General features: G+C 42.4%; 1 protein-coding gene across 1 annotated transcript in view; it reads right to left on the bottom strand.

Annotated features, from left to right (window-relative positions):
* Positions 1–27,348, bottom strand: part of GALNT1 (polypeptide N-acetylgalactosaminyltransferase 1) — a 264,230-nt gene that overhangs the window by 98,465 nt on the left and 138,417 nt on the right. The window contains exon 5 of the mRNA XM_077491924.1: positions 829–1,036. Coding sequence (XP_077348050.1) covers positions 829–1,036 — 208 coding nt within the window. The remainder of the gene's footprint in view (positions 1–828; positions 1,037–27,348) is intronic.

Genomic DNA, 27,348 nt, shown 5'->3' with positions numbered 1-27,348 from the left:
TGAATGTTTGTACTGCTGTAAAGGTGGAGAGGTCAGGACTCATGAATACACTTCCCACAGTCCCTGCCCTGCTAGTCAGTGTTCCCCTCATCAAGATTCCAGTGTGCAGATGTAGAATTCTGAGCTCTGAGGGTCTATCTATACAAAGCTGAGATTGGTGGAGCACCGAACTGTACACCCCTTTCTCAACCAGTATGCCGCAGTACCCTGGTTGAGAAAGGCTGTTTTATTCCACGGACTTTAACAAATACTGAAAGACCAAGATCATTCTCAGATAATCCCTTGTGTCCTAAAAGTCTGCAAGTGCTACAAAGTGTTGGCATATGAATCGGTTATCACTACTATAGAAGATATAACACTATTTATTCAAAGAAGCGTCCCAACATCATGTACACCAATGCAGTTCCCCTGGAACCCACCTATACAAAAATTCAGGCAACCCAATAGTCCTCTTGTCCACAAACAGTTATTTTAGAGGTTTATGAACTAGGAAAACACTTTTTTGTTTTATTTTCTTCAACCAAACATTCTCTACTATGTTGTCGTGGTTTTGAGGAACTTCTATTCATTTAGTCCCCAGAAAAATATATATTTTCATATGTAGTTATATTATACAGAACACTCTACATCTAAAATAGACGTTTAATACTTTTCCCCCCATCAAATCTATTTATTCTAACTATTGTTTCTAAATAATACACATAAAAGTGCATTCAGGCAGCATAGTACTTAAATGTGCGTAACTGTAAAGTTGCATGATGTTTTGGGACAGTTAAAAAGGAAGGCACACACATCAATATCAACCTTAATAACAGATTACATGTTTACCTGTCATGTTTAATCCGTGCTAGCAAAGGTTCCAGCCAGCCTACTGTACACTCACAATGTGCATCTAGAAATGTGATGACTTGTCCTTTGGAAGCAGCAGCACCTTTAAGTCTGGCTCTAATCAGGCCTGAACGTTGCTCCATGCGAAGTACATGTACAGGTACTTTCAGCTTTCTGACATATATTTCCAGTGGTCTTTTCAAAAAATCTGCAACAAGGAAAAGTGATTTGTGTTTACAATTCGCACAGCATAACAAATCATGGCTAGGCAAAAAGAGAAACGGAAATAATAATTCACAAAACAGTTTCAAAGTTTAAACAGGCATTAAAGCAGAACATTGTCCAAAAGGGGAAGTTCTGATTGTCGCCCATAAACCCAGAGATCCCCCCCAGTTCCTTATTTGGAATTTTTTTTGGGGTGGGGGAGCAGGTACCTGGTTTTTGCAGTCTTCGCATGTGCAGTGGAAAGGCTAGCTGTGAAGCCGCAGGCAGTTACAGTTGGCTTCCCAAAGTAAAGATGCCAGCTCCTCCCGAAGACAGCGCTGGATCCCCAGACAGGCAAGTGTCCTATTAGAAGTCAGCAGCTATAGTATTTGTAGCTGCTATTTTTTCTCCCAGGGTGAAGAACCGCTTTAAGCTGCACCAAAGTAATTGTAAAGTCACATCAAATAAACCTTGATGTGAAAAAAATTAAAAAATAGCAGAACATTCTAATGTGTAGGTAAGGTCACAAGCAACATTTTTTTAAAATAATTACTTGCAGAGTTTCTTCTTTCCATAAAATCATGTTGTATGTTATTTTATGATTTTTTTTTTATTTTTTATGATTTTGTCCTAAACAAGGACTTGCCAATCCTAAGAACCCTGTAAATCAGTCCTGTCCAAGCAGGCAACTCTGGAACCCTGCATTGATGGGTGAAAACTCCCACATACTCAAATTACATACAATCGTCCACCTTTAAGGGACCACAACCCAACAGAAGGGAAACAGATCTATCATTCAAGGCACATACCTAGCGTCCTGCACAATATACAGTACACTACACCAATCAGCTGTAACATTATGACCACCCACCATAGGTCATTGCATTGTTTGCACAAGCTGCCCCCTCGAAGTCCACTGTCTTTCTGGTCCAACTTTATTAAAGGGGTTGTAAACACTCAGATTTTCACCCTACTGCATTCTATGCATTAAGGTGAAAAACCCTTTTGTGCTGCAGCACCCAAGAACCACCCTTTTTCTAACCTGAACCTGATTGTTCTGATGATGGGAACAAGCACAGCAGCTACCCCCGCTGTCTCATGTCCTCATTAGATAGATTGGCTCCCGCTGCTGTCAATCAAATCCAGTGACACGGGAGCCGAGGGGCGGGGTTAAGTCCTGCTGTCTGTCAATGGATGCAACAGTAGGACTCGGGAGCACACCAGCACGAGTGCCCCCATGGAATGCGGCTCACTGTGGGGGCACTCGAGAAGCGAAGGAACCAGAAGTGCCACGGGGGGACTCCAAAAAAGGAGGATCGGGGGCCACCCTGTGCAAAACCCTTGCACAGAGGAGGTAAGTATAACATGTTTTATTTAAAAAAAAAAAACAAGCTTTAAAATCACTTTAAGAACAGCTGTATAGGTAATGGTAAACCATCGCTAGAGCTTTTGACATACGACCTGTGATGTGTATTATACAATAGTGACATCTATAGGTTGATTTGGGAAATGTTTCACCCATAGAAAGTTAATGTAAAATAATGAGAAATGGGCTACACCCATGTAGGGATGGTAAAACTTTCAAAATAAAAGGCCAGCAACATAAGCTGAGAGAACTCCACAATGACATAACTAGGAAGGTTTGTGCCAGAAGATAATTCATCAGAAGCTGATGCTATCTCCCGGTTTGGTGATTAACGCTCAGTGTAGAGGCCTAGGGTCCTGGTTGCCTACTGAGATAACTTGTAGCATATTCCTTTTGTCCAAAGAGCATTGTTCATGAACATTCACTAGAAAGATTGGGTAGCGTGTGCATGGGTTTTATCTATATCAGTCTTGTATTAGATTCTCATAATTGTAAATAGTTTGAACATACAGCATTTTGTTTAGTAAAGCACATTAATACACTACGGAGGTGTTATTGCTGCATGGCTTTTACCACAAAGAACCTAAAAGATGTAAAGTAAAAAGTTGGGAGATGGGACCCCCATGGGTCGGACAGTTTTTTCCTGCACATCCCACAGATGTTCAATTTGATTGAGATCTAAATAATTTTGAGGGCAAATAAAACACTTCAAACTCATTGTTGTGTTCCTCAAACCATTCTTTAATTAATCAAACCAGGCCACCTTCTTCCATTGCTCTGTGGTCCAATTCTGATGCTCATGTGCCCATAATAGGCACTTTTAGCTGTGGACACAGGTCAGCATGGCACCCTGACTGGTCTGCGCTTACGTAGCTCTATACACAACATACTGATGCATTGTGTGTTCTGACACCCTTCTATCAGAACCAGCAATAACTTTTTCAGCAATTCAAGCTACAGCAGCTCTTCCATTGGATTGGACTACAAGGGCCAACTTTGTCTCCCCATTTGCCTCATTGAGCCTTGGCCATTGGTAACCCCATCACTGCTCGACTAGTTGTCCTTCTTTGGAACAATTTTGGTAGGTCCTGACCACGGCAAATCAAGAACATCCCACAAGAACTGCAGTTATTGAGTTGCATTGACCCAGTCATCCAGCCATTACAATGTGGTCCTTGTCAACCCATCCAGGCACTTGCCCATTTTTCTTCTGCTTTCATCACATCAATTTCAGAAACAATTGAGATTCCATTGTAACAGGATAATCAATGTTATTCTCTTTACCTGTTAGTGTCCTACCCCCCCCCCCCCCCCCGCCCATGCCTGTGTTGGTCGACTTCATTCCAGGAGCGATCTGTGCTGAGTGGGAGGCCAACGATTCATGCCCACCCCCTCGTGATCACTCTTGATGAATGGGAAGCTTCCTCTGCCTGTGAACTGTAAACACAGGTCAGAGGAAGTGATGTCATCTCTCCTCGCGCTTCCTTTTTCGTTCGGGCCGTGGAGAGAGGAGCAGAAAAGTGAGTTGCACCAACAGCACTCTAACACCAGTACACATAGGCACACAATCACCCCCCGATCACCCCCAGTCACAGTGTCACTGATTGCAGTGTAAAAAATGTTAGGGCAGTTAGTGGTAGGTCCCTTTAGGTCTAGGGTACCCCCCCAACCGATGTTTAACCCCTTGATCTTCCCTCAGTTAACCCTTTCACCCCATGTCACTAAGCAATCTTTTTCCTGATTGCCATATTGGCGTCACGGGTGTAGCTAGGCAGCCAGTTGGATATTTAGGTTCACCATCAGCTTTTTATAGCATCAGCTACCCTCATACTACCGAATTAATGTTTTAACCCCCTGAGCCCAAAATGGCAAATCGAAGGTACACTAGTGAATAGCCCTACACATTTCGGAGCATGACAGAAAGTGAAGAGGAAGTCACTCATCTGTCAGATTCAGGCTCAGAATATGATCCTGTAGATGACAGTGGCTCCATGACAGATAGCTCTGACGACGGAGTTGTGGTCCCTGCCAAGGTCAGGCATACCAGACCCGATCTTTTGCTGCTGTTGAGGTGCAAGAACCACAGGGCTCTCGTATGGAGTAGAGAAGTACTAGTGCTGCTCATCCTTCTGGTGAACTGGCAAGCACCAGCGGCCTAGTACACCCTGGTCGTACATCCAGCACTGTAGTATCACGTGGTGACATGGCGTGTCCCATAAGTGCAGTTCAAACTGGCGAGGTGGCAAGCACAAGTAGTGTCCCCCTGCCACCAAGAAGAAAAAGACAGGCCGTCGTGCCCATAGTGTCCTTCCTGCAGAATTCACCAATCCTTTAAAGTAATTTTCTTCATGTAAACAAAAAGTATCATAAAGGGCTTGGTCTTCAAGTGGTTAGAAGAGTGGGTAATGTGTGACCTAAGCTTCTAAAAGTTGTGCATAAAATGCCGGGAAGTGGGGGGCCTTGGGGGGTGGTTGTGCCATCTGGGAATTCCATGGCCACCGAAACTCTCATAGGCAGCGAGGAGTGAAATCAAAAATGTACACCCTTCGAAAGCCTGAAGGCGGTGCTTGGTTTTCGGGGTCCTGTACGCGGATAGGCTCCCAAAAAAAGTATCACATGTGGTATTTCGGGGTGTAATTCCACATATGCCCATGGCATGTGTAAACAATATACCATATAGTGACAACTTTTGTAAATTTTTTAATTTTTTTAGTCAATCACTTGGGACAAAAAAAATAAATATTCAATGGGCTCAACACGCATCTCAGCAATTTCCTTGGGGTGCCTACTTTCCAAAATTGGGTCATTTGGTTGGGGGGGGGGGGGTTGTACTGCCCTGCCATTTTAGCGCCTCAAGAAATGTAAATTCCATAAAATGTACCCCATTTTGTAGACGCTACAACTTTTGTGGAAACCAATATACGCTTGTTGACTTTTTTTTTTACCAGACATTTCGGCCTAAATGTATGACTAAAATTGAGTTTTTGGATTATTCTCATAACAAAAAGTAGAAAATATTTTTTTCTTCAAAATTTTCGGTCCTTTTCCAGTTATATATCGCAAAAAATAAAAATCGCAGAGGCAAATTCCATCAAAAGAAAGCTCTATTTGTGGGGAAAAAAAGGACGCAAATTTTGTTTGGGTACAACATTGCATGACCGCGCAATTACCAGTTGAAGCAGTATAGCGCAAAATTGTAAAAAGTACTGTTGTCTTTAGGCAGCCAAATGGTCCGGGGCTTAAGTGGTTAATATGGATTGTTTGAGGATTTGCATCATTTAATTTACAGAACATGCCCACAACTTTGAAGTTTTTTTTTTTTATTGTGAAGCAAACAAATAGGACAAAGCAGAAAAAGCCAATGTGCATAGCTATTCACCCCGCCCCCCCCAAAAGTCAATACTTTGTACCGCCTCTATGAGCTTGCCACATCTTAGCATTGGGGTTTTTGCCCCAGCTCCTTCAAGTTGGATAGTTTGCAAACAGCAATCTAAGTCTGACCACAGATTTGCTATTGGATTGAGGTCAGGGCTTTGACTAGGCCATTCCAACCTTAACTAGTTGCCGCCCGCCCATTGTCAAATGACGGCGGGGCGGTGCAGCTCTTGTTCTGGGACGGCGTCGTATGATGGTGCGACCCTGAGCTGTGTAAAGAGCGGCGTCTGCGGCTCTTTAACCATGTGATTGGCTGTGTCCAATCACAGCTGGTCACATGTAAATACCTAGATGGCAGTAATCGGCTCTCCTCACCTCACACTGACAGAGTGTGGACAAACTGTTGGAGAACTACAGAAGCGGACGCCTGTACCCAAAGTCGATTGAAGAACTGGCTTAGGTGCCAACATCGCTGGATCCCTGGACAGAAAAAGTTTCCTTATATTAAAAGTCAGCAGCTACAGTATTTGTAGCTGCTGACTTTTTTTTATTGGGGAGGCTGGAGCTCCTCCAACTTCTTCCCACCCAGCCACTGCATATAAACAGCCATGTGGGCGTTTCCTCCTGAGTGGACGTTCATAAACGTCCCTCACAAGGATCGAGCAGCTGCGCGATCCTGGTATACCTGTGTCCCCCGGACAAAGCGCATCACCGCTCGGCAGGAGAGCTCTGTGATTGGCCCTCCTTATCATATGATGGCTATGTCCAATCACAGCCATTGTGTAGTATTAAGTCTATGGAATTAAACTCAAACAAAAAGGTAGATGACAAAATCTCTCCAGGTCACTGCACGCTTGGTTTCCCACATTTTCGTCCAAAATAGTGTCCATAAAAAAAAAAGTTAGTTGTGGCCTTATAAATATCTCCCACTGGCAGAGGCACCTCCCAAAGGCTACCCCCCCCCCCCAATAGGTAACACCCATCATTAGGGTGTTCTATGGCTGAGGCACGTAGGCGGGCTCCTCCTCCAATTCAAAGACTCCACAGCAGGACCCTCCCCAGTCAAAAAGGCCAGAGACTGCAGCCCCCAACATTCACCACCAACCCCTGGCCACCACAACATGGAGTTGACAATGGAAATATTATGCTGACCCGGTACAGTGCATCCAGAAAGCACTGCAGCACTTTAATTTTTCCACATTTTGTTGTTAGCCTTATGCCAAAACGAGTCAATTATTTTCTTCAAAATTCTACAAACAATACCCGATAATGACAACGTGAAAGAAGTTTGTTTGAAATCTTTGCAAATTTGTAAAAAAAATAATAAAAAAATAATAAAAAACACACACACACACACACACACACACACACACACACACACCAGTATTGCCTTTGCCATGACATTCAAATTTAAGCTCAGGTGCAGATGCATCCTGTTTCCACTAATCATCCTTGAGATATTTAAGCGCCTGAGTAAAATGCATCTTGACAGGGAAAGGAGGAACCCATCCTTTAATAGAACAGGCCTTAGTCACCGTCTGATCATCTGGAGATGGAAGCAGCCCTCATCCACGACAAGGCTCTTTCCCAGATTGTGTCAGGAAGGTACTCTTCCCCTTGTGATACCCTTAATGAAACCCCAAACAGGCAATCGCCTTGAAAGGGAAGATCAATGAGCGCTTTCTTAGAGGCTTGGTCTGCAGACTAATCCTTAAGCCACAGCTCACATCTAATCACCGCTGCTGAAACAGAACGCTTGGACAACACAGGAGCTGCATAACAAAAAAAACTGCAGCCCATGGACCAACTGGTCCGCTAAATCAACATAAGCGGTGGGAAACTGCTCACTACTCAGACCCTGGCACAGAAGCTTGGCCCATTCAGTTAGGATCTGCGACACCAGGGCCGAGGCAAAGACAGGACGCAATTCTGAACCACCCATAGTAAACATGCTGCTTGCCAAAGCCTCTGCTTTCCTGTCAGTCGGGTCCTTAAAGGGTGGGGATTCCTCTACTGAGAGCATGGTTGCTTTATTCAACGTGGAGACAGGAGGGCCCACAACTGGTGGAGTAGTACAATTTTTAAAAGCAATTCCTCAAAAGGATAACGTACTGAGAAATGTTTGGGGATCACAAAGGATGACTTTGGTTGGTTCCCATTCCTTATAGGTATACCTGTCAAAATAAGGCAGATATGGAAACACCTTTAGGTGTGTGAGGTGACTTCTGCATACCAGAAGACACAGCCACATCAGGTCAGGGGGCACAATATCAAGCCCTCCTGGACAGACCACGTCCCTGGCAGCATCAGGCTTTGAATCAGATGAGACTGAGCAGGGGAAGGCGGAGGATGCTTCCATCCAGGATACCAATGAATCTAGGACTGCCATCAGCGCAACCACGGGAAGCTGGCTAGACAAAAAAAAAAAAAAAAAAAACCTGAATACCTAGAGTAGGGAGGGGGTTATATACTGACAGACTGGCTCATGGGGCGTAGCCAAGTTTTATTTTCTGCCTAGTCCTACACCTGCAGAGGTGATAAAACCCAATGGTCAAGATTGAGGCCATGTGTCCGTCGATGAATGAAGGAGAAACAAAATTCTATGGTCTGATGAAATAAAGATTGAACTCTTTGGCTTGATTGGCAAGTCTGGAGGAAACCAGGCACAGCTCATCACCTGGCAAATACCATCCCTACAGTGAAGCCTTTTAGTGGCAGCATCATGCTGTGGAGATGTTTTTCAGCGGCAGGAACTGGGAGACTAGTCAGGATTGAGGGAAAGATGAATGCAGCAATGTACAGAAACATCCTTGATGAAAACCTGCTCCAGAGCTCTCTGGACCTCAGACTGGAGAAAAGGTTCATCTTCCAACAGGGCAATGACCCCAAGCACAAAGCCAAAATAACAAAGGAGTGGCTAGGGGACAAATCTGAATGTCCTTGAGTAGCCCACCCAGAGCCCAGACTTAAACTTGACTGAACACCTCTGGAGAGATCTGAAAATGGCTGTGCATGGACACTCCCATTCAACCTGATAGAACACGAGAGGTCCTGCAAAGAAGAATGAGAGGGACTCCCCCAAAAAATAGGTGTGCCAAGCTTGCATCATACTCAAAGACTTGAGGCTCTAATTGGTGCCAAATGTGCTTCAAAGTATTGAGCAAAGGCTGTGAATACTTAGGTACGTGTGATTTTTTTTTATTTTTAACTTTTACTAGATTTGCAAAGATTTCAAACAAACTTCTTTCACGTTGTCATTATGGGGTGCGGTTTGTATAATTTTGAGGAAAATACTACATTTATTCCATTTTGTAATAAGGTTGACACAACAAAATGTGGAAAAAGTGAAGCACTGTGAATACTTTCCGGATGCACTGAACATGCACTTTGTATGAAAGTAGTAGTTTTACTTTATTGATGTGGTGCAATTTAAAACGGGATCACACTATATACCAAGCCATATATCCTTTCTTCATCATATTTGGAGACACTACAAGAGACCCTGAAAATTGTTATATACATTTTTGCATGTTTGTATTACCCCAGCTATAGGGATAAGCCAGGCTGAACTTGCTAATATAAAATTAGTAGGAGGTCCATTGCACAAGGCGAGTCCACACCCACTGAATTGGGGAAATCATTGTAAGTCGTATCACTTGCACTTTCGGTGGGTATTCCATGTGGACAATGGTAAAATATTTGAAAGCAAAAGTGTACATTAGATGGGGCATGTTTGGCAGTGGTACTGCCATGCCAGCTAAAAGTGGCATACTGTATAAGATGCCGCAGTTGTGGCTGTGAGTACAGAAATTACTGCTGGCAAAAATTGGCCCATGGGCAGTGAAAAAAAAAAAAAAAAAACAAAAAAAAACTCTTGTTTTCTCTGATCCTCCAAACCCCTTATGAACAGGGCCTTTTTGGAAAATGGAAACACAACTGATTCATATGTAAACTGTGGGGTATGTATAGCGTGTAGTTGTTTATATAATTTACACATATTGTGTGTGAAACACTCATGTTCTCAGAGTTGCTTTTATTAATAATTATTATTATGTAGGTAGTAGCCATTATAATTCAAATGTCTGATTAATACTACATTCCTGTGTCCTGAGAAAAAGAAAAAAGATACACACACAACCCCCCCCCCCCCCCACCCCCCAACGAAATGCAATATAATACAATGGTTGTATACTGTATATGTTACATAGTATTAATAAACATAGTAATTTGGACAGTCACACAACATACATTATTCTTTAACACATATCAAATTAGGCAGAGCCGCCCACTGATACTGCCAAAGCAATTTGCTTGAATAAGTGCAAAGTGACCTCTGAGCAACAACCAAGAATTAGGGTGCATGAGGTATCCTTTGATGGTTTCTCTGCCCATGAAAAAAAAACAAAAAAAAACAACAAGAGGTCATTGTGATGAAATTACCGTTTCTGTTGCTCTGCTAGCTAAATAAAAAGGCATAGTTTACAAATGTATGTCAAAAAATGAAACAATACATAAAAGGGAACACAGAAGGTGGTAGAGGCAATTCACAAATTATTATTTTTTTTTTAACAGTTTACTAAAAACAGGATTTGACAGGCTTTATCTAGGGAAAGATTGTTACATGAATTTATCTTATTGAAGATTTGCATATTCAAAGTGTAAAAAAATATAAACTACAGTAAGACACAAAAAAAAAAGTACAAAAAATAAAAAATAAATAAAACAGGTGGTAAGACTGAAAACGCCTCGTTTAACTTGCCAAACTCAAAGCTCATTTATCAAGTATTTTTTGTATTGTATTTTGGATTGTAGATGTTCCAGCACACAATTGGTCCAAGCAATGAAAAAAACTCACATGTGGCACCCAAATATTGGGTAGGAGTAGCAGGATGTTTTTGGGATGAAAGTCAAAGTATGCCGTGCTGTGTATGAAAAATAGTTTTAAATTGACACCTTTAGTGTAGAAATTTATATATATATATATATATATATATATATATATATATATATATATATATACACACATATACATATATATATATATATATATATATACACACATACACATACATACATATACACACACGCACACATATAAAGGCGCATCTCAAAAGAGTCTGATGATTTGGGGAGCCATGTCCACTGTGTTCAAAGTAGGCGCAACCCTCTACCAAGAAATTCTAGCGCACTTCATGTTTCCCTCTGCTGACCAGCTTTGTGGAGCTGCAGATTTTATTTTCCAGCAGGACTTGGCACCTGCTCACACTGCCAAAAGTACAAATAAGGCTCCATGCACACTGAAGCTCAAAAAAGCTTTTTCTGGACGTCAGATTGCTGGCAGAAAATGCTGGTTGAAAAACTTGCTTTTAACAGCGTTTTGTACTAGCGTTTATGAGCGTTTATGGGCGTTTTCAATAAAAATACACAGAGGACACTCCAAAAATCCCACAGTACATTCCAAACTCCCACAATGCATTGAAAAAATAGAATGCCGAACACTAATTAACACGCGTTTATGAGCGTTTGACGTTTTTTGGCAGTGAAAAACGGCACTTTGAACGTGAATTTCTGGCGTTCAGAAAAAAGCCCATAAACTTCACTGCTCATTAAAGCTGAAAAACGTCCATGTGTGCATGGACACATAGGCTAACATAAAGTGGAGTTTATGGGCTTTAAAAAAAAAAAAAAAAAAAAAAAAAAAGCCCAAATTCCAATAAACTGCAGTTTATGAGCTCCAGTGTGCATGGAGCCTAAGGCCCCTTTCACACGGGACGATCAGTAATGATCCGCCCCGTGATGATCCGCTCGCTCAGCGGGGATTGTCCCCGCTGAGCTGGCTGCGGACAGGGCGGTCTCCGCACACTGTGCAGGGACTGCCCTGTTAGCTCTCCGCTCTCCTCTATGGGGATCTGATGCGCACGGACCGTCTGTCCGTGTTCATCCGATCTGCTCTGCAGACGGATAGAAAAATAGGATTTTCCTCCGTCTGCAGAATCGGACAGTAGCGGAGGCGGACGAAATCGGGTGTCTGCGGATGTTCATCCGCAGACACTCGCTATCCCATAGGGATGAATGTATGCCCGTATTTCATCCGCAAACGGATGGATGAAATACGGACATATCGTCCGCATGTGTGAAAGGGGCCTAACAGGTTTAATGATCATGGTATCACTGTGCTTGATTGCCCAGCAAACTCACCTGACCTAAATCACATAGTGAATCTTGTTGTCAAGATTCACTCTTGTCAAGAGGAAGATGAGAGACACCAGACCCAACAATGCAGACAAGCTGAAAGCCGCTATTAGGCTGCATTCACACCTGAGCGTAGCGTTTTCAAGCGTTTTTTTGCGGCGTTTACCGCGATTTGCGGCGTTTTTTACCGCGATTCGCAACTTTTTTTACTGCGTTTTGGTGCGAATTTGTGCAGGGCAAAAGGTCACCAATGTTAAAAGAAGAAAAACGCCCAAATCAGCCCGATTCGCACGACAAAAAAGGGTCCGGAACTTGTTTGAGGCGTAGGGCTTCAGGCGACTTTAAGTGGAGATGTGAACCATCTCCATTGAGAATAATGGATTTTTTTCCCCTCCAGCGTTTCGTAGCTTCAGACGTCAAGCTACAAAACGCTCAGGTGTGAATACTTAAAGAAACCCGGTTTTCCATAACACTTCAGCAGTGCCACAGACTGATCACCTCAATTCCACAAAGCATTGATGCAGTAATTAATGCAAAAGGAGCCTCGACCAAGAATTGAGTGCATACCATACTATACTATACATGGACATACTTTTCAGTAAACCAACATTTCAATATTAAATATCCTTTTTTTATTGGTCATATGTAGTATTCAAGTTTTGTAGGTTTACACTAGCTGTAAGTCATAATCAAAACTTAAAATAAATGCTTTCAATATACCTCTGTGTAACGCATCGATATAACAAAAAAAAAAAAAAATACGAGTTTCACTTTTTGCATTTAATTACTGAAATTAACTTTTTGATATTCTAATTTGTGTGTGTGTGTGTGTGTGTGTGTGTGTGTGTGTGTGTGTGTGTGTGTGTGTGTGTGTGTATATATATATATATATACATACATACACACACACACACACACACACACACACACACACACACATATATAATACCTGGGGGACAGGTAGCAGGTACAAATCTCCCTTGACAAACAGTGCAGTGTTTATTGGTCATATATACAGGTGCTTTTGCTCTCACAGACCAGTGTTGTCTCAGTTTCCCAGGCAGAGAGTGAAGGCTGTCTGTCACGGGTGAGTTTAAATTAGCCTGGGGGAGAGGACAAAAATCCGAACTGGATCATGGATCAGCGATCCCTAAAGGTGTATGAGAGGAGCTTGGGAGATGTATAAACCCCAAACAGGACTTTTCCTTGCTCTCTCTGGGAGTTAAAAACCACCAGTTCACCCGTCTATTAGTCTCCTTTTGGGCCATCTTTTCCAGGGGAGCATGGTCAGTTATTAGCTCAAACTGGCACCCTAACAAATCGTACCTTAGTGCGTTGACAGCCCATTTTATGGCTAAACATTTATTTTCAATGACTGCATACTTTTTATCATGGTCATTGAGATTGCTGCTTAGGTGCACCACAGAGTGTTCTTCCCTGTTGTGTACCTGTGATAGCTGGTTCAGTCTCAACTGATAATCTATAAAAAAAAAAAAAAAAAATTAAAAAAGGGTCTCATTACCAAGGTGTCACACAAGAAACATCTCATGATGGGTAAAAGCAAAGAGCTCCCTCAAGACCTTTGCCTTCAACCTTATCGTTGCAAAACATATTGATGGCATTGGTTACAGTAGGATCTCTAAACTCCTGAATGTTCCAGTGAGCACTGTTAGGGCCATAATCTGGAAGTGGGAAGTACAATTTCACCATAAACTGGCCACAACCAGGTGCTCCTTGCAAGATTTGGGACAGGAGTGAAAATAATTATCAGAAGAGTTGTCCAGGAGCCACTTGTGGAGAGCTTCAAAAAGACCTGGAATTAACAGGTACAATTTTTTCAAACAAAACAAGTAGTAATGCACTCACTCTACCTCCATGGCCTGTATGCACGCTCACCATGCAAGACTCAATTGTTGAAGAAAAAGCATGTGGAAGTTTGTTTAGTTTTCTTCACAACATTTAGACAAGCCTGTGGAATACTGAGGAGGATATAGTCTGGTCAGATGAGACCAAAATTTAACTTTGGATGCCATAATACACTGCATGTTTGGAGGTTAAATGGCACTGCACATCACCCCAAAAACACCATACCAACAGTGAAGTTTGGAGGTGGGAATATCATGGTGTGGGGCTGTTTTTCAGCATACGGTACTGGCAAATTGTATATCATTGAAGGATGAATGGAAAAATGTACAAAGTCATTCTTGATAAAAATCTGCTGCCATATACCAGGATGATGAGGATGAAATGAGGGTGGACATTTCAGCAAGATTATGATCCCAAACACAAAGCAAAAGAAACCCTCAATTGGTTTCAAAGAAAGAAAATAAAGCTGCTGGAATGGCCCAGCCAATCATCTGACTTGAATCCAATAGAAAATCTATGGAAAGAACTTAAGATCAGAGTTCATATATGTGGAAATTGTTTTTTTTTTTTAATTCAGCAATTTAAAAAAAAACTAATAAAACTATTTGATTGAAAAGAAGAGGGCCACGGAACATTCAAGATTTGAAGAATGTGTGGAAAAATGAGCCAAAATCACACCTGAGCAATGCATGCGACTGGTTTCTCTATACAGGTGGTGTCTTGATGCTGCCCTTACCAAAAAAAAGATTTTGAACAAAGCATGAATTCAATTTCATTTAGCTCATTCAATACTTTTTGCTTGTGTCATTCAATTTTGTTAGATAGAACTTAATTTCTGAACGTATTTGTGGTTTGTATGTTTGGATAGCATGGGTCGCTACTGACATGTGGTGAAAATTTCATGTCAATAGCACCTTTAGAGATCTATTTACCTAGAAAATCGGTGATCCGTTCAATACTTATTTCACCCGCTGCATATCCGTCATATCATAGTGCATCCGGAAAGCATTTACAGCATTTCACTTTTTCCACATTTTATTATGTTTACAGCCTTATTCCAAAATGGATTAAATTCATTATTTCCGTCCAACTTCCCAAAACAAAACACCACAATGACAATGTAAAAAAAAATCTGTTTGAAATATTTGCAAATTCATTACAAATAAAAAAGGAAAAAATAAAATAAAAATCACATGTACAAAGTATTCACACAGCCTTTGCCATGACAAAGAAAAAAATGAGTTCAGGTGCATCCTGTTTCCACTGATCATCTTTGTGATGTTTATACACCTTGATTGGAGTCCACCTGTGGTGAGTTCAATTGAGTGGACATAATCTGGAAAGGCACACAACTGTTTAGATAAGGTCCCACAGTTAATAGTGCATGTCAGAACACAAACCAAGCCATAAAGTCCAAGGAATTGTCTGTAGACCTCAGAGACAGGGTTGCATTGAGGCACAGATCTGGGGAAGTGTACGGAATTTTTTTGCAGCAGCACTGAAGGTCCCAACGAGCACAGTGGCCGCCATCATCTGTAAATAGAGGAAAAAGTTTCGATCCACCTGGACTCTTCCTAGAGTGGGCCACCCAGCTAAACTGAGCGGTGTGGGGGGCCTTAGGGAGGTGACCAAGAACCAAATGGTCACTCCGGCAGAGCTCCAGCGTTTCTCCGTGGAGAGAGTAGAGCTGCACGATTAATCGAAAAAAGATCACAATCTCTATTCACCCTTCCGCACTCTCCAGGCTGGGATGACCCACGATTTTAGTATATTGATATTCCTGCCGGTTCCACGTAACCAGCATCTAACAGAGCGTGATGCGGCGCACCGCTGGAAGTCATGATGCCTGGGTGTGGGCGGTACACTGTGGCTGGGAAACGAACACAGCACAGCAGTGAGTGCACACTGTGTGTGCACGTCGCGCATCTGATTTTCAATTCCTACACGTGTGTGAGCTTCCTTCCACCACTAACTGATACTTAGAAGAACATCAACATATACTTACATATTATGAACACCACACGGCGTGACCAGTGAGTCAGCGTCCCCCAGGCCCAGGCCTGGCTTACAACAGATGACAGTCATGGCTATTAAAGTGGGGCATGTGAGCCTTGAGTGATTGAGCCGAGCGAGGAGTGGACCACTGTCCCTTGTGAATATTACCAGTCTAAGTCAGCTACCCCATATTATGAATATTACCACAGTCAGCTAGCGCGACCCAGAGTCTGGGGTAGCTGACTGTGCTAATATTCATATGGGTAGCCGACTCAGACTGTCACTGGGACGGTGGTAATATTCATAAATGGGTAGCCAACTCAGACTGTGGTAATATTCATAATATATTAAGGGACAGTGGTTGCCAGTATTTTAAGTCCACTCCTCACATGCCCCTCATCTGTCTGACTGTCATCTGCAAGCGGTTTGGGGCCCCAGCCATGACAGCACCAGGTTGTGTGACTTAAACAAAACAAAAAATAAAAAATAAAAACACTGTATAGCTGAAACTTAAGACAGTGTTTCCAAACTGTGTGCTCTCAATTTGTTTTCTCTAGGTACATACAACATGTCAGCATCTGTCTGCTTCAGTCCACCACACCCAGTTGAATATTAACGGAAAGAGAGCTGCAGCAGCACCTTAGCAATTGGAGAATATACACACAGGCACACAGGACTCTTTAGCCCAGATGGGGTCTTCTGTATCAGCACAATCATTTGGTGCCTGCCTGCAGCATCTGGTCGTAGAATAACGATTGAGGCAGAGGCTGCTGCAGGCGCAAAAGGCAGAGAAATGTGCAAGTGAGTCTGATAAAAACCCAGATGTTTTTGTTCCAAAAAGAGGAGCTTATTCCCAAGTGTGGGCTTATTTCAGATTCAAACCAGATAATGACACTCAGCAAACCATCTACTGCAAGCAATGTTTAGCCGTTGTTTGTGCACCAAAGGGTAACACCACCAATCTGTTTAATCACCTGAAACGTATTCACATACAAGAATATGAGGCAGTAGGGAAAAAGAAACAAAACAAACGTCAATTAAAAGGAACATTATTTAATGCAACACCGTACCCAACAAACTCTCTCAGGTGCAAAGAAATAACAGAAGCCATCACATTTCACCTGGCTAAAGACATGGCTCCTGTGACCGCTGTTGAAAAAGAGGGGTTTAAAAAACTCAAACCCTTAAGCGCTTTCAAGTGCCCTCTCGTATTTTTCACATGTTGCAATCCCTGGTCTGTACGTCGAATGTTGTGAAACAGTTGCAACGGAATTGCGAGGTGTACTTAATTTTGCAGCAACTTCAGATTTAAGGTCCAGCAGAGCAATGGAACCATACATGAGTTTAACAATACATTTCATTAATGATGATTTTGAGATGACAAGTCGGTGCCTACAAACTGGATTTTTCCCTGAGGACCACACTGGTGAAGCTTTGGCGCAGGGATTAAAGGATGCTCTCATCAACTGGAAATTAGAGGAGACTCTTGTGTGCATCACTACAGACAACGGAAGCAACACTAAACATTGTAAAGGCCATATCCATAAATCACTGGGCACGATTGCAGAGTTTTGGCCATAGGCTTCATCTCACAATAGAGAATACAATGAAAGACCCATGAATTGAGCATGCTATAGGTTTGTGCAAAAAGCTTGTTGTGTGTTTTAGCTTTAGTTGGTGGAGGAAGAGGGAGCTTTTTTTTTTTTACCAGACCACAAGCTCAAGACAGAGTGCCCAACAAGGTGGTGATCTAGGCAGGCTATGGTGAGGAAGATACTTGAGCAGCAAGCTGCCATCACCCATGTCCTCTCCTCTGGCAGCAAGGCTAGGCACCTCTTGCCAACATGTCAAAACCTAGAGATCCTGGAGGCTGTGGACAAGACTCTCATCCCATTGGCAGACTTCACAGATGCTCTTTCAGGAGAGCAGTATGTCAGTGTCTCTTCTGTGAAACCTGCTCTACACCTATTTTAGTCTTCTGGTTTGGCTGTTAAGGAAGATGACTCTGATCTTATTTGCACAATGAAATCAAAGATCATGGGGTATCTGGAGGAAAAACATCAGGACCAAAAAACACAAGACCTTCTCGCCACAACCCTTGATCCCAGGTTTAAGATGACTTATGTTAATGAAGATAACAAAACTCCTGTCCAGAACAGACTAAAAGAGGAGATGTCAAAGCTAACAACAGTTAAGGAAAGCCCCCCTACAACTCCTAATAGTGGTCAATGTCATGCAAAGAAGGCTCGAAAGAGCTTTTTAAAATCAGCAAGTGAAGAGGCACCAGATCCAGCAATCCGCACACTTGTCCTAGGATTTACACTCTTATCTGTTCTTAGGCAACACTGACAGTGAAGATGATCCATTACCTGAATGTTTTTTGAAGTAATTGTAATTTCTTTATTTCACATTTTATTTGATTGAAGCCAGAGTATTATGGCTTAAGTTATTGTAGAAAAAAGGACTGTTCCCGATCCCCAGTGAAGATGATCCGTTAGTCTGGTGGAAGACTCACAAGGAGCAGTATCTGAGATTGTCTGCACTGGCCAGAAAATACCTTTGCATTCCTGCAACCAGTTCCCCTTCTGAAAGGGTTTTTAGCAACATTGTCACTTGTCGCTGTTCTGTATTGAAGCCACAACATGTGGATAGGCTCGTGTTTCTAGCTAGAAATCTTTAAATCTTATCTTTATCTGACATACTACCTGAATGTTTTGTGAATGTAATTTCTTTCTTTCACATTGTTTTTCATTACATTCATTGTAATTTCTTTAAAATGTGTTTGATTGAAGCCAGAGTACTATGGCTTATTTTGGAACAAAGGACTGTTCCCCAATCCCCCTTGGATGGGACTTTTAAGGCCACAAACACTGAAGGGCATTAGATCACACAACAATGATCAATGGTTAAAAACGTAAAGGCATAAACCACTAGATGTGGTATAATACATGTGACAAACAAAGCAAAACAAATGAACTTTTTAACCACTGATCATTGTATGCGATTGATCTATCTTTATATAAAAATAAATCAATTTCTAACGCACTTCAGTATGGCCTTAAAAGTCCCATCCAAGGCCAAGGGGGAAGGAACAGTCCTTTGTTCTATACAATCCAGGGATGTGGCCACTACATTCTCAACCTGAACCTTGGGTAGCTTTTTCAAAGCTGCACAAAGTGAAGGGGCACCAGTTCCAGCCTCAGGCGAACAGCAACAATTCCAATGCTTGTCCTTGGATTTACACTCTTATCTGTTCTTAGGCAACACTGACAGTGAAGATGATCCGTTACCTGAATGTTTTTTGAAGTAATTGTAATTTCTTTATTTCACATTTTGTTTGATTGAAGCCAGAGTATTATGGCTTAAGTTATTATAGAAAAAAAAAAAAGGACTGTACCCCAAGCCCCCTTGGATGGGACTTTTAAGGCCACAAATACTGAAGTGCGTTCGAAAATTGATTTATTTTTATATAAAAAGATAGATCACACAACAATGATCAATGGTTAAACACATAAACCACTAGATGTGGTATAATACATGTGACAAAAAGCAAAACAAATTATGCTTTTTAACCATTGATCATTGTATGTGATCTATCTTTACGTAAAATAAATACATTTTCTAATGCACTTCAGTGTTTGTGGCCGTAAAAGTCCCATCCAAGGGGGAACAGTCCTTTGTATGTTCTATACAATCCAGGGATGTGGCCACTACATGCACAATCTCATTCATGTGTTATCCAGTGTTCTAGTGATGATCTCCCTTTTCTATATGGCTTTTTTTATTGCCATTTGGTTTGATAACCTAAATATTCTCAGAGATTGTAAATTTTTCAAATAAAACTGTTTTTTTTGAGAATCATGATCTTCCTTCTAAGCAAAAGAATCGTGATTCTCATTTTTCCCAGAATCATGCAGCTCTAGGAGTGAGGAGAACCTTCCAGAAGAACCACCATCTCTGCAGCACTCCACCAATCAGGCCTGTATGGTAGTGTGGCCAGACGGAAGCCACGCCATGAGAAACAAAATTATTTGGTCTGATGAAACAAATATTGAAGTCTTTGGCCTGAATAGCAAGTGTTATGTCTGGAGGAAACCAGACACCATGAATAACGTAGCTAATACCATCCCTACAATGAAGCATGTTGGTAGCATCATGCTGTGGGGATAGTTTTCAGCGGCAGGAATCGGGAGACTAGTCAGGATCGAGGGAAAGATGAATGCAGAAATGTAAAGAGACATCCTTGATAAAAAAAAAAAAAGTGAAATCCAGCAGATTCATCAAAAAAGGCTGACTGCGTTTCTAAACATATATAACATTACAGGTATTTATAGCACTATTTACTCAGCAAATTACATGTGCATATTCTACATTCGCATCAGTCTCTGCCATCACGGAGCTTACAATTTAAGGTTCCTAACTCACATTCATACATACACATACTATGGGGCCAATTTAATTAGGCGCCAACTAACCTACCAGCATGTCTTTGGAGTGCGGGAGGAAAATCACAGTACCCGGAGGAAATTCACACAGGCAGAGGGAGAATATGCAAACTCCAGGCAGGTTAAACAGTGGTTGGAAAGAGCCATGACCCTAGTGCTGCCAGGCAGAATTGCTAACCATTTAGCCACTGTGCTGCCCAATTATGACTTAACTTTTAGACAACAAAATAACTCTACACTTGGTGTAAATAAGAAAAGAGACAGAAGCACTCAAAAAAAAAAAAAAAAAAAAAAAAAAAGCTCAACAACATTGCCAACAAAGCACTGTGATAATAATACAATTAGCAAAAGAGCCTGTCCCCTGAAGATGTCCAATGTAGACAAAATGCATTAGTGTGGAGCCTTGGAGTGACGACATTATGCATGTGCGCTTTCAAGCTGCAAGTTGCTGCGTGCGTTTGTTCTCTAAATCCTTGTGAGTAGGTTTTTATTTATAATAAACTACACATTTTAGAAGATAATGCACTATAGTTCTTTTAAAGGGGCCATGCACTTCATTTACCCGCAACGGATTTCCCGATTTAAAACCTTCAAGGGTTGACAATATACTGTACATGCAGCACCTGCCACATAGACTTAGTTACCTCCATCCTTTAATTAAACTTACCAAAAAGTTCCAAAAAGGTTTGCCCCTGGAATTTTATGGAGGTCAAAGAACAAATAAAACATAAAAAGTATAAAGCATCAAATGCTTTAATACAAATATCCAATAAAATGTTAAAAAAACAGTACCCAAGTTAGTGCACCAATACAAGGCCAAATATCACATAAAAATTGTTCAAAGATCCAGTTACATATTATTTAATGTTAAAGTACAAACTAAAATTCCAAGAAAGCCCTACAAGATGGACAACATGATCTTAATACCTTTCATGAAGAAGGAAGAAACCTAATGGGGATATGTTTAAACCTTCCCTAGATTCCTTGCATCTCCCTTCTATCTTAGCTCCAACTCTAGAATGCTTAAACTTATCAATAGCACAACCTGAAATTCTTAAGTCATTTCTTGGTGCAGATGGCTTTTCCTCTGAATATTATAAGGCCTTCCAGGATATTTTGAACCCCAATTCCAAACTTTATTGAATGAAGTTACACCCTCTGGTTCGTTTCCCAAAGAAATGTTACAGGCCCTTATAATTCCTCTGCCCAAACCAGGTAAGAAGCTCACAGCATCCCAAAATTTTAGGCCTATCGCTCTTCTTAATACAGATTTAATTTATGCATAAATCCTAGCCAATCCTTTAGCAGATGTGACTCCATCTCTTATACACCACAACCAAGTGGGTTTTATTAAAGCAAAAGTCCAGTCTCCTAAACTTAATTTTTTTTAACAAAAGCATCCCCATAAATCTTAGTACTCAAAGTACTAGTATAATTTGCATATTGTCATAACTGTCTTCATACTTTTTAATTATAAATGTCATTTTTTACATGGCTCCAACAGGTATACTGCAGCCAAAGATGTGGATATCTGAAGCCCTCTTGTGTATTTCCAGGATTCCGTGCAGCTTGCTACCCAACATGCACGTCAGTATGATCTGAAGGTCCCATCTCGCCATTATGGCAACTTGTCAATTAGCAGAGAATCCGGAAGGCAAGTGCGTTTGGGAAGGCTTCACCAAGACTCCTGGGATAGATTACGCTGATATCCCAGGAGTCCAAGGGAAATGTCTAATGACAAAATTGCTTAGGCAGTCAGGACCGGAAGTGCCGCCTAAATACATAAATAAAAAAATAAATAAAAATTATTCATTTAGAATTGTACCGCGAATGGGGATTGTGATAAGAGGAACATGAAAAAATGGGTGGAACACCGCTTTCAAGGCAGGCCACAGATGATACCAGAACAGTGCTAAACCTTATTAGGGTGGCCGAGTCCCTTAAAACCCCAACAGCTTTCCTCCCCTTAGATGCTGAGAAAGCATTTGATAGGGTTACTGGGGGTACCTGCACGCTACTTTGTGTAAATTTAGGCTTAGTGGCCTTGTTTACTCGGCTCCGTCTGCTCTCTTATTAACATTCGCATTATTAACCAGTTGCCGACCGCCGCACGCCGATGTACGTCGGCAGAATGGCACGGGCAGGCATAAGGACATACATGTACGTCCCTTGCCTCCCGCGGGTCGGGGGCCCGAGCGGGCCCCCGCCCGGTGCCTGCGGCGGTCGGTTTTCGTCCGGGAGCGATCCGGGACGAGGGGGCGGCCATTCATTCATGGCCACCCCCTCGCGATCGCTCCCGACGAATAGAAATCCCCGGTGACATCACTTCCTCTCCTGTAATGTAAACACAGGAGAGGAAGTGATGTATTCTCTCCTCCGTGTCGGTATTTTTCGTTCCGACACGGAGGAGAGCGGATCGGTGAGTTGCACCAACACTCTACACACACAGTAGAACATGCCAGGCACACTCACACCCCCCCTTTACCCCCCGATCACCCCCCCAATTACCCCTGCCCCCCAGTCACAGTGACACCAATGTCATTTTTTTTTTTTTTTTTTTTTTGCATTGGTGTCATTTGTGACTGTAATAACTGTTAGGGCAGTTAGAGTTAGCCCCCTTTAGTTCTAATGTACCCCCCTAACCCCCCCAATAAAGGTTTAACCCCGTGATCACCCCCCGTCGCCAGTGTCACTAAGGCTGGGTTCACATTGCAGCGGTTTATGAGAACGAATGTGATTCGCACCGCACTGCAGTGCAAATCACATCCGATCTCTGTGCGATTCGAGTTCAGCCATTCGCCGCACCCGCCGCAAATTCGCACGGGACCCTTTTTTTGGCCCGCAGCAGAATCGGATCGCATGGGTGTTCACACCATGCGATCCGAGTTTGCAGATCGCACTGCGATATGCGAACTGATCTGGGGGTGTCAGTAACATTTCACTGACACTCCCAGCAGTTCGCATAGGGCAGTGTGAACTGCCGCCGGGAGGCATGCGATGCGGGAACCCGCCGCGGATTCGCGGCGTTTCCGCATCGCTCCAGTGTGAACCCAGCCTAATAAGCGATCATTTTTCTGATCGCCGTATTAGTGTCACAGGTGACGCTAGTTAGGCAGGTAGGTATTTAGGTTCGCCGCAGCTTTTTATAGCGCCAGGGACCCCCATATACTACCGCATAAAGCCCCCTGATTGCCCCCTAGTTAACCCTTTCACCAGTGATCACCATATAACTGTTACAGGTGACGCTGGTTGGTTAGTTATTTTTTTATAGTTTCAGGGCACCCGCCATTTATTACCTAATAAAGGTTTAACCCCCTGATCACCCGGCGGGTGTCATTTGTGACTAATAACTGTTATGGCAGTTAGGGTTAGCCCCCTTTAGTTCTAAGGTACCCCCCTAACCCCCCCAATAAAGGTTTAACCCCGTGATCACCCCCCGTCGCCAGTGTCACTAAGGCTGGGTTCACATTGCAGCGGTTTATGAGAACGGATGTGATTCGCACCGCACTGCAGTGCAAATCACATCCGATCTCTGTGCGATTCGAGTTCAGCCATTCGCCGCACCCGCCGCAAATTCGCACGGGACCCTTTTTTTGGCCCGCAGCAGAATCGGATCGCATGGGTGTTCACACCATGCGATCCGAGTTTGCAGATCGCACTGCGATATGCGAACTGATCTGGGGGTGTCATTAACATTTCACTGACACTCCCAGCAGTTCGCATAGGGCAGTGTGAACTGCCGCCGGGAGGCATGCGATGCGGGAACCCGCCGCGCATTCGTGGCGTTCCCGCATCGCTCCAGTGTGAACCCAGCCTAATAAGCGATCGTTTTTCTGATCGCTGTATTAGTGTCACAGGTGACGCTAGTTAGGCAGGTAGGTATTTAGGTTCGCTGCAGCTTTTTATAGCGCCAGGGACCCCCATATACTACCGCATAAAGCCCCCTGATTGCCCCCTAGTTAACCCTTTCACCAGTGATCACCATATAACTGTTACAGGTGACGCTGGTTGGTTAGTTATTTTTTTATAGTTTCAGGGCACCCGCCATTTATTACCTAGTCTCACTAGTGTACCCCTAAATTTAGGGGTGTCTACTTTCCAAAATGGGGTCATTTGGGGGGGGTTTGTGCCATCTTGGCATTTTATGGCCTTCAAAACTGTAACTCCCTTAGAAAGCCTGAAGGCGGTGCTTGGTTTTCGGGGCCCCGTACGCGGCTAGGCTCCCAAAAAGTCCCACATATGTGGTATCCCCGTACTCAGAAGAAGCAGCAGAATTTATTTTGGGGTGTCATTTCACATATGCCCATGGCATGCGTGAGCAATATATCATTTAGTGACAACTTTGTGAAAAAAAAAAAAAAAAAAAAAAAAGTTTGTAATTTTCCCGCAACTTGTGGCAAAATATAAAATATTCCATGGACTCAACATGCCTCTCAGCAAATAGCTTGGGGTGTCTACTTTCTAAAATGGGGTCATTTGTGGGGGTTTTGTGCCATCTTGGCATTTTATGGCCTTCAAAACTGTAATAGGTAGTGAGAAGTGAACTCAAAAATTTACGCCCTTAGAAAGCCTGAAGGCGGTGCTTGGTTTTCGGGGCCCCGTACGCGGCTAGGCTCCCAAAAAGTCCCACATATGTGGTATCCCCGTACTCAGGAGAAGCAGCAGAATTTATTTTGGGGTGTCATTTCACATATGCCCATGGCATGCATGAGCAATATATCATTTAGTGACAACTTTGTTAAAAAAAAAAAAAAAAAGTTTGTAATTTTCCCGCAACTTGTGGCAAAATATAAAATATTCCATGAACTCAACATGCCTCTCAGCAAATAGCTTGGGGTGTCTACTTTCTAAAATGGGGTCATTTGTGGGGGTTTTGTGCCATCTTGGCATTTTATGGCCTTCAAAACTGTAATAGGTAGTGAGAAGTGAACTCAAAAATTTACGCCCTTAGAAAGCCTGAAGGCGGTGCTTGGTTTTCGGGGCCCCGTACGCGGCTAGGCTCCCAAAAAGTCCCACATATGTGGTATCCCCATACTCAGGAGAAGCAGCAGAATTTATTTTGGGGTGTCATTTCACATACGCCCATAGCATGTGTGAGCAATATATCATTTAGTGACAACTTTGTGTAAAAAAAAAAAAAAATTTTTTTTTTTGTCATTATTCAATCGCTTGAGGCAAAAAAATAAAATATTCAATGGGCTCAACATGCCTCTTATCAATTTCCTTAGGGGGTCTACTTTCCAAAATGGGGTCATTTGGGGGGGTTTTGTACTGCCCTGCCATTTTAGCACCTCAAGAAATGAGATAGGCAGTCGTAAACTAAAAGCTGCGTAAATTCCAGAAAACGTACCTTAGTTTGTAGATGTGACAACTTTTGCGCAAACCAATAAATATACAATTATTGACTTTTTTTTTACCAAAGACATGTGGCTGAATACATTTTGGCCTAAATGTATGACTAAAATTGAGTTTATTGGATTTTTCTAATAACAAAAAGTAGAAAATATCATTTTTTTTCAAAATTTGCGGTCTTTTTACGTTTATATCGCAAAAAATAAAAATCGCAGAGGCAATCAAATACCATCAAAAGAAAGCTCTATTTGTGGGAAGAAAAGGACGCAAATTTTGTTTGGGTACAACATTGCATGACCGCGCAATTACCAGTTAAAGCAGCGCAGTGCCAAAGTGTAAAAAGACCTCTGGTCATTTACCAGCAAAATGGTCCGGTCTGAAAGTGGTTAATGGAGCCCTGTGCCATTTCAATTAGGAATTGCCCTCTAATTTCTGGGATCACAGTTAATGATATATCTCACAAGATAGGACTTTTTGCGGATGATGTAATCCTTACCGTAACAGTTGTGGCTTCTTTCCTAAGAGCTGTCCAGACAGTGTTGGATAATTTTAGCTCTGTGTCGTATTACAAAATGAATGTGACTAAATCATTGCAAAGATAAGCTATCTATCCCAATAAGAAGTACCAATCACTTAAGGTGTTACTAAACCCACAACAGTATAGTTACATAGTACATATACAGTGCCTTGCGAAAGTATTCGGCCCCCTTGAACTTTTCAACCTTTTGCCACATTTCAGGCTTCAAACAAAGATATAACATTTTTATTTTTTGTGAAGAATCACCAACAAGTGGGACACAATTGTGAAGTGGAACGAAATCTATTGGATTTTTGAAACTTTTTTAACTAATAAAAAAAATGAAAAGTGGGGCGTACAAAATTTTTCGCCCCCCTTGCGTTAATACTTTGTAGAGCCACCTTTTGCTGCGATTACAGCTGCAAGTCGCTTGGGGTATGTCTCTATCAGTTTTGCACATCGAGAGACTGAAATTCTTGCCCATTCTTCCTTGCAAAACAGCTCGAGCTCAGTGAGGTTGGATGGAGAGCGTTTGTGAACAGCAGTTTTCAGCTCTTTCCACAGATTCTCGATTGGATTCAGGTCTGGACTTTGACTTGGCCATTCTAACACCTGGATACGTTTATTTGTGAACCATTCCTTTGTAGATTTTGCTGTATGTTTGGGATCATTGTCTTGTTGGAAGATAAATCTCCGTCCCAGTTTCAGGTCTTTTGCAGACTCCAACAGGTTTTCATCCAGAATGGTCCTGTATTTGGCTGCATCCATCTTCCCCTCAATTTTAACCATCTTCCCTGTCCCTGCTGAAGAAAAGCAGGCCCAAACCATGATGCTGCCACCACCATGTTTGACAGTGGGGATGGTGTGTTGAGGGTGATGAGCTGTGTTGCTTTTACGCCAAACATATCGTTTTGCATTGTGGGCAAAAAGTTTGATTTTGGTTTCATCTGACCAGAGCACCTTCTTCCACATGTTTGGTGTGTCTCCCACGTGACTTGTGGCAAACTTTAGACAAGACTTTTTATGGATATCTTTGAGAAATGGCTTTCTTCTTGCCACTCTTCCATAAAGGCCAGATTTGTGCACTGTACGACTGATTGTTGTCCTATGGACAGACTCTCCCACCTCAGCTGTAGTTCTCTGCAGTTCATCCAGAGTGATCATGGGCCTCTTGGCTACATCTCTGATCAGTCTTCTCCTTGTCTGAG

Source organism: Lithobates pipiens, unplaced genomic scaffold, assembly GCF_037356315.1.
Source record: "Lithobates pipiens isolate NorthernLeopardFrog02 unplaced genomic scaffold, aLitPip1_a1.2 Scaffold_19, whole genome shotgun sequence".
In the NCBI taxonomy this organism is placed as follows: Eukaryota; Metazoa; Chordata; class Amphibia; order Anura; family Ranidae; genus Lithobates; species Lithobates pipiens.
Note: the sequence above shows the minus strand (reverse complement) of the source record. Positions and strands in the feature narration are given on the sequence as shown.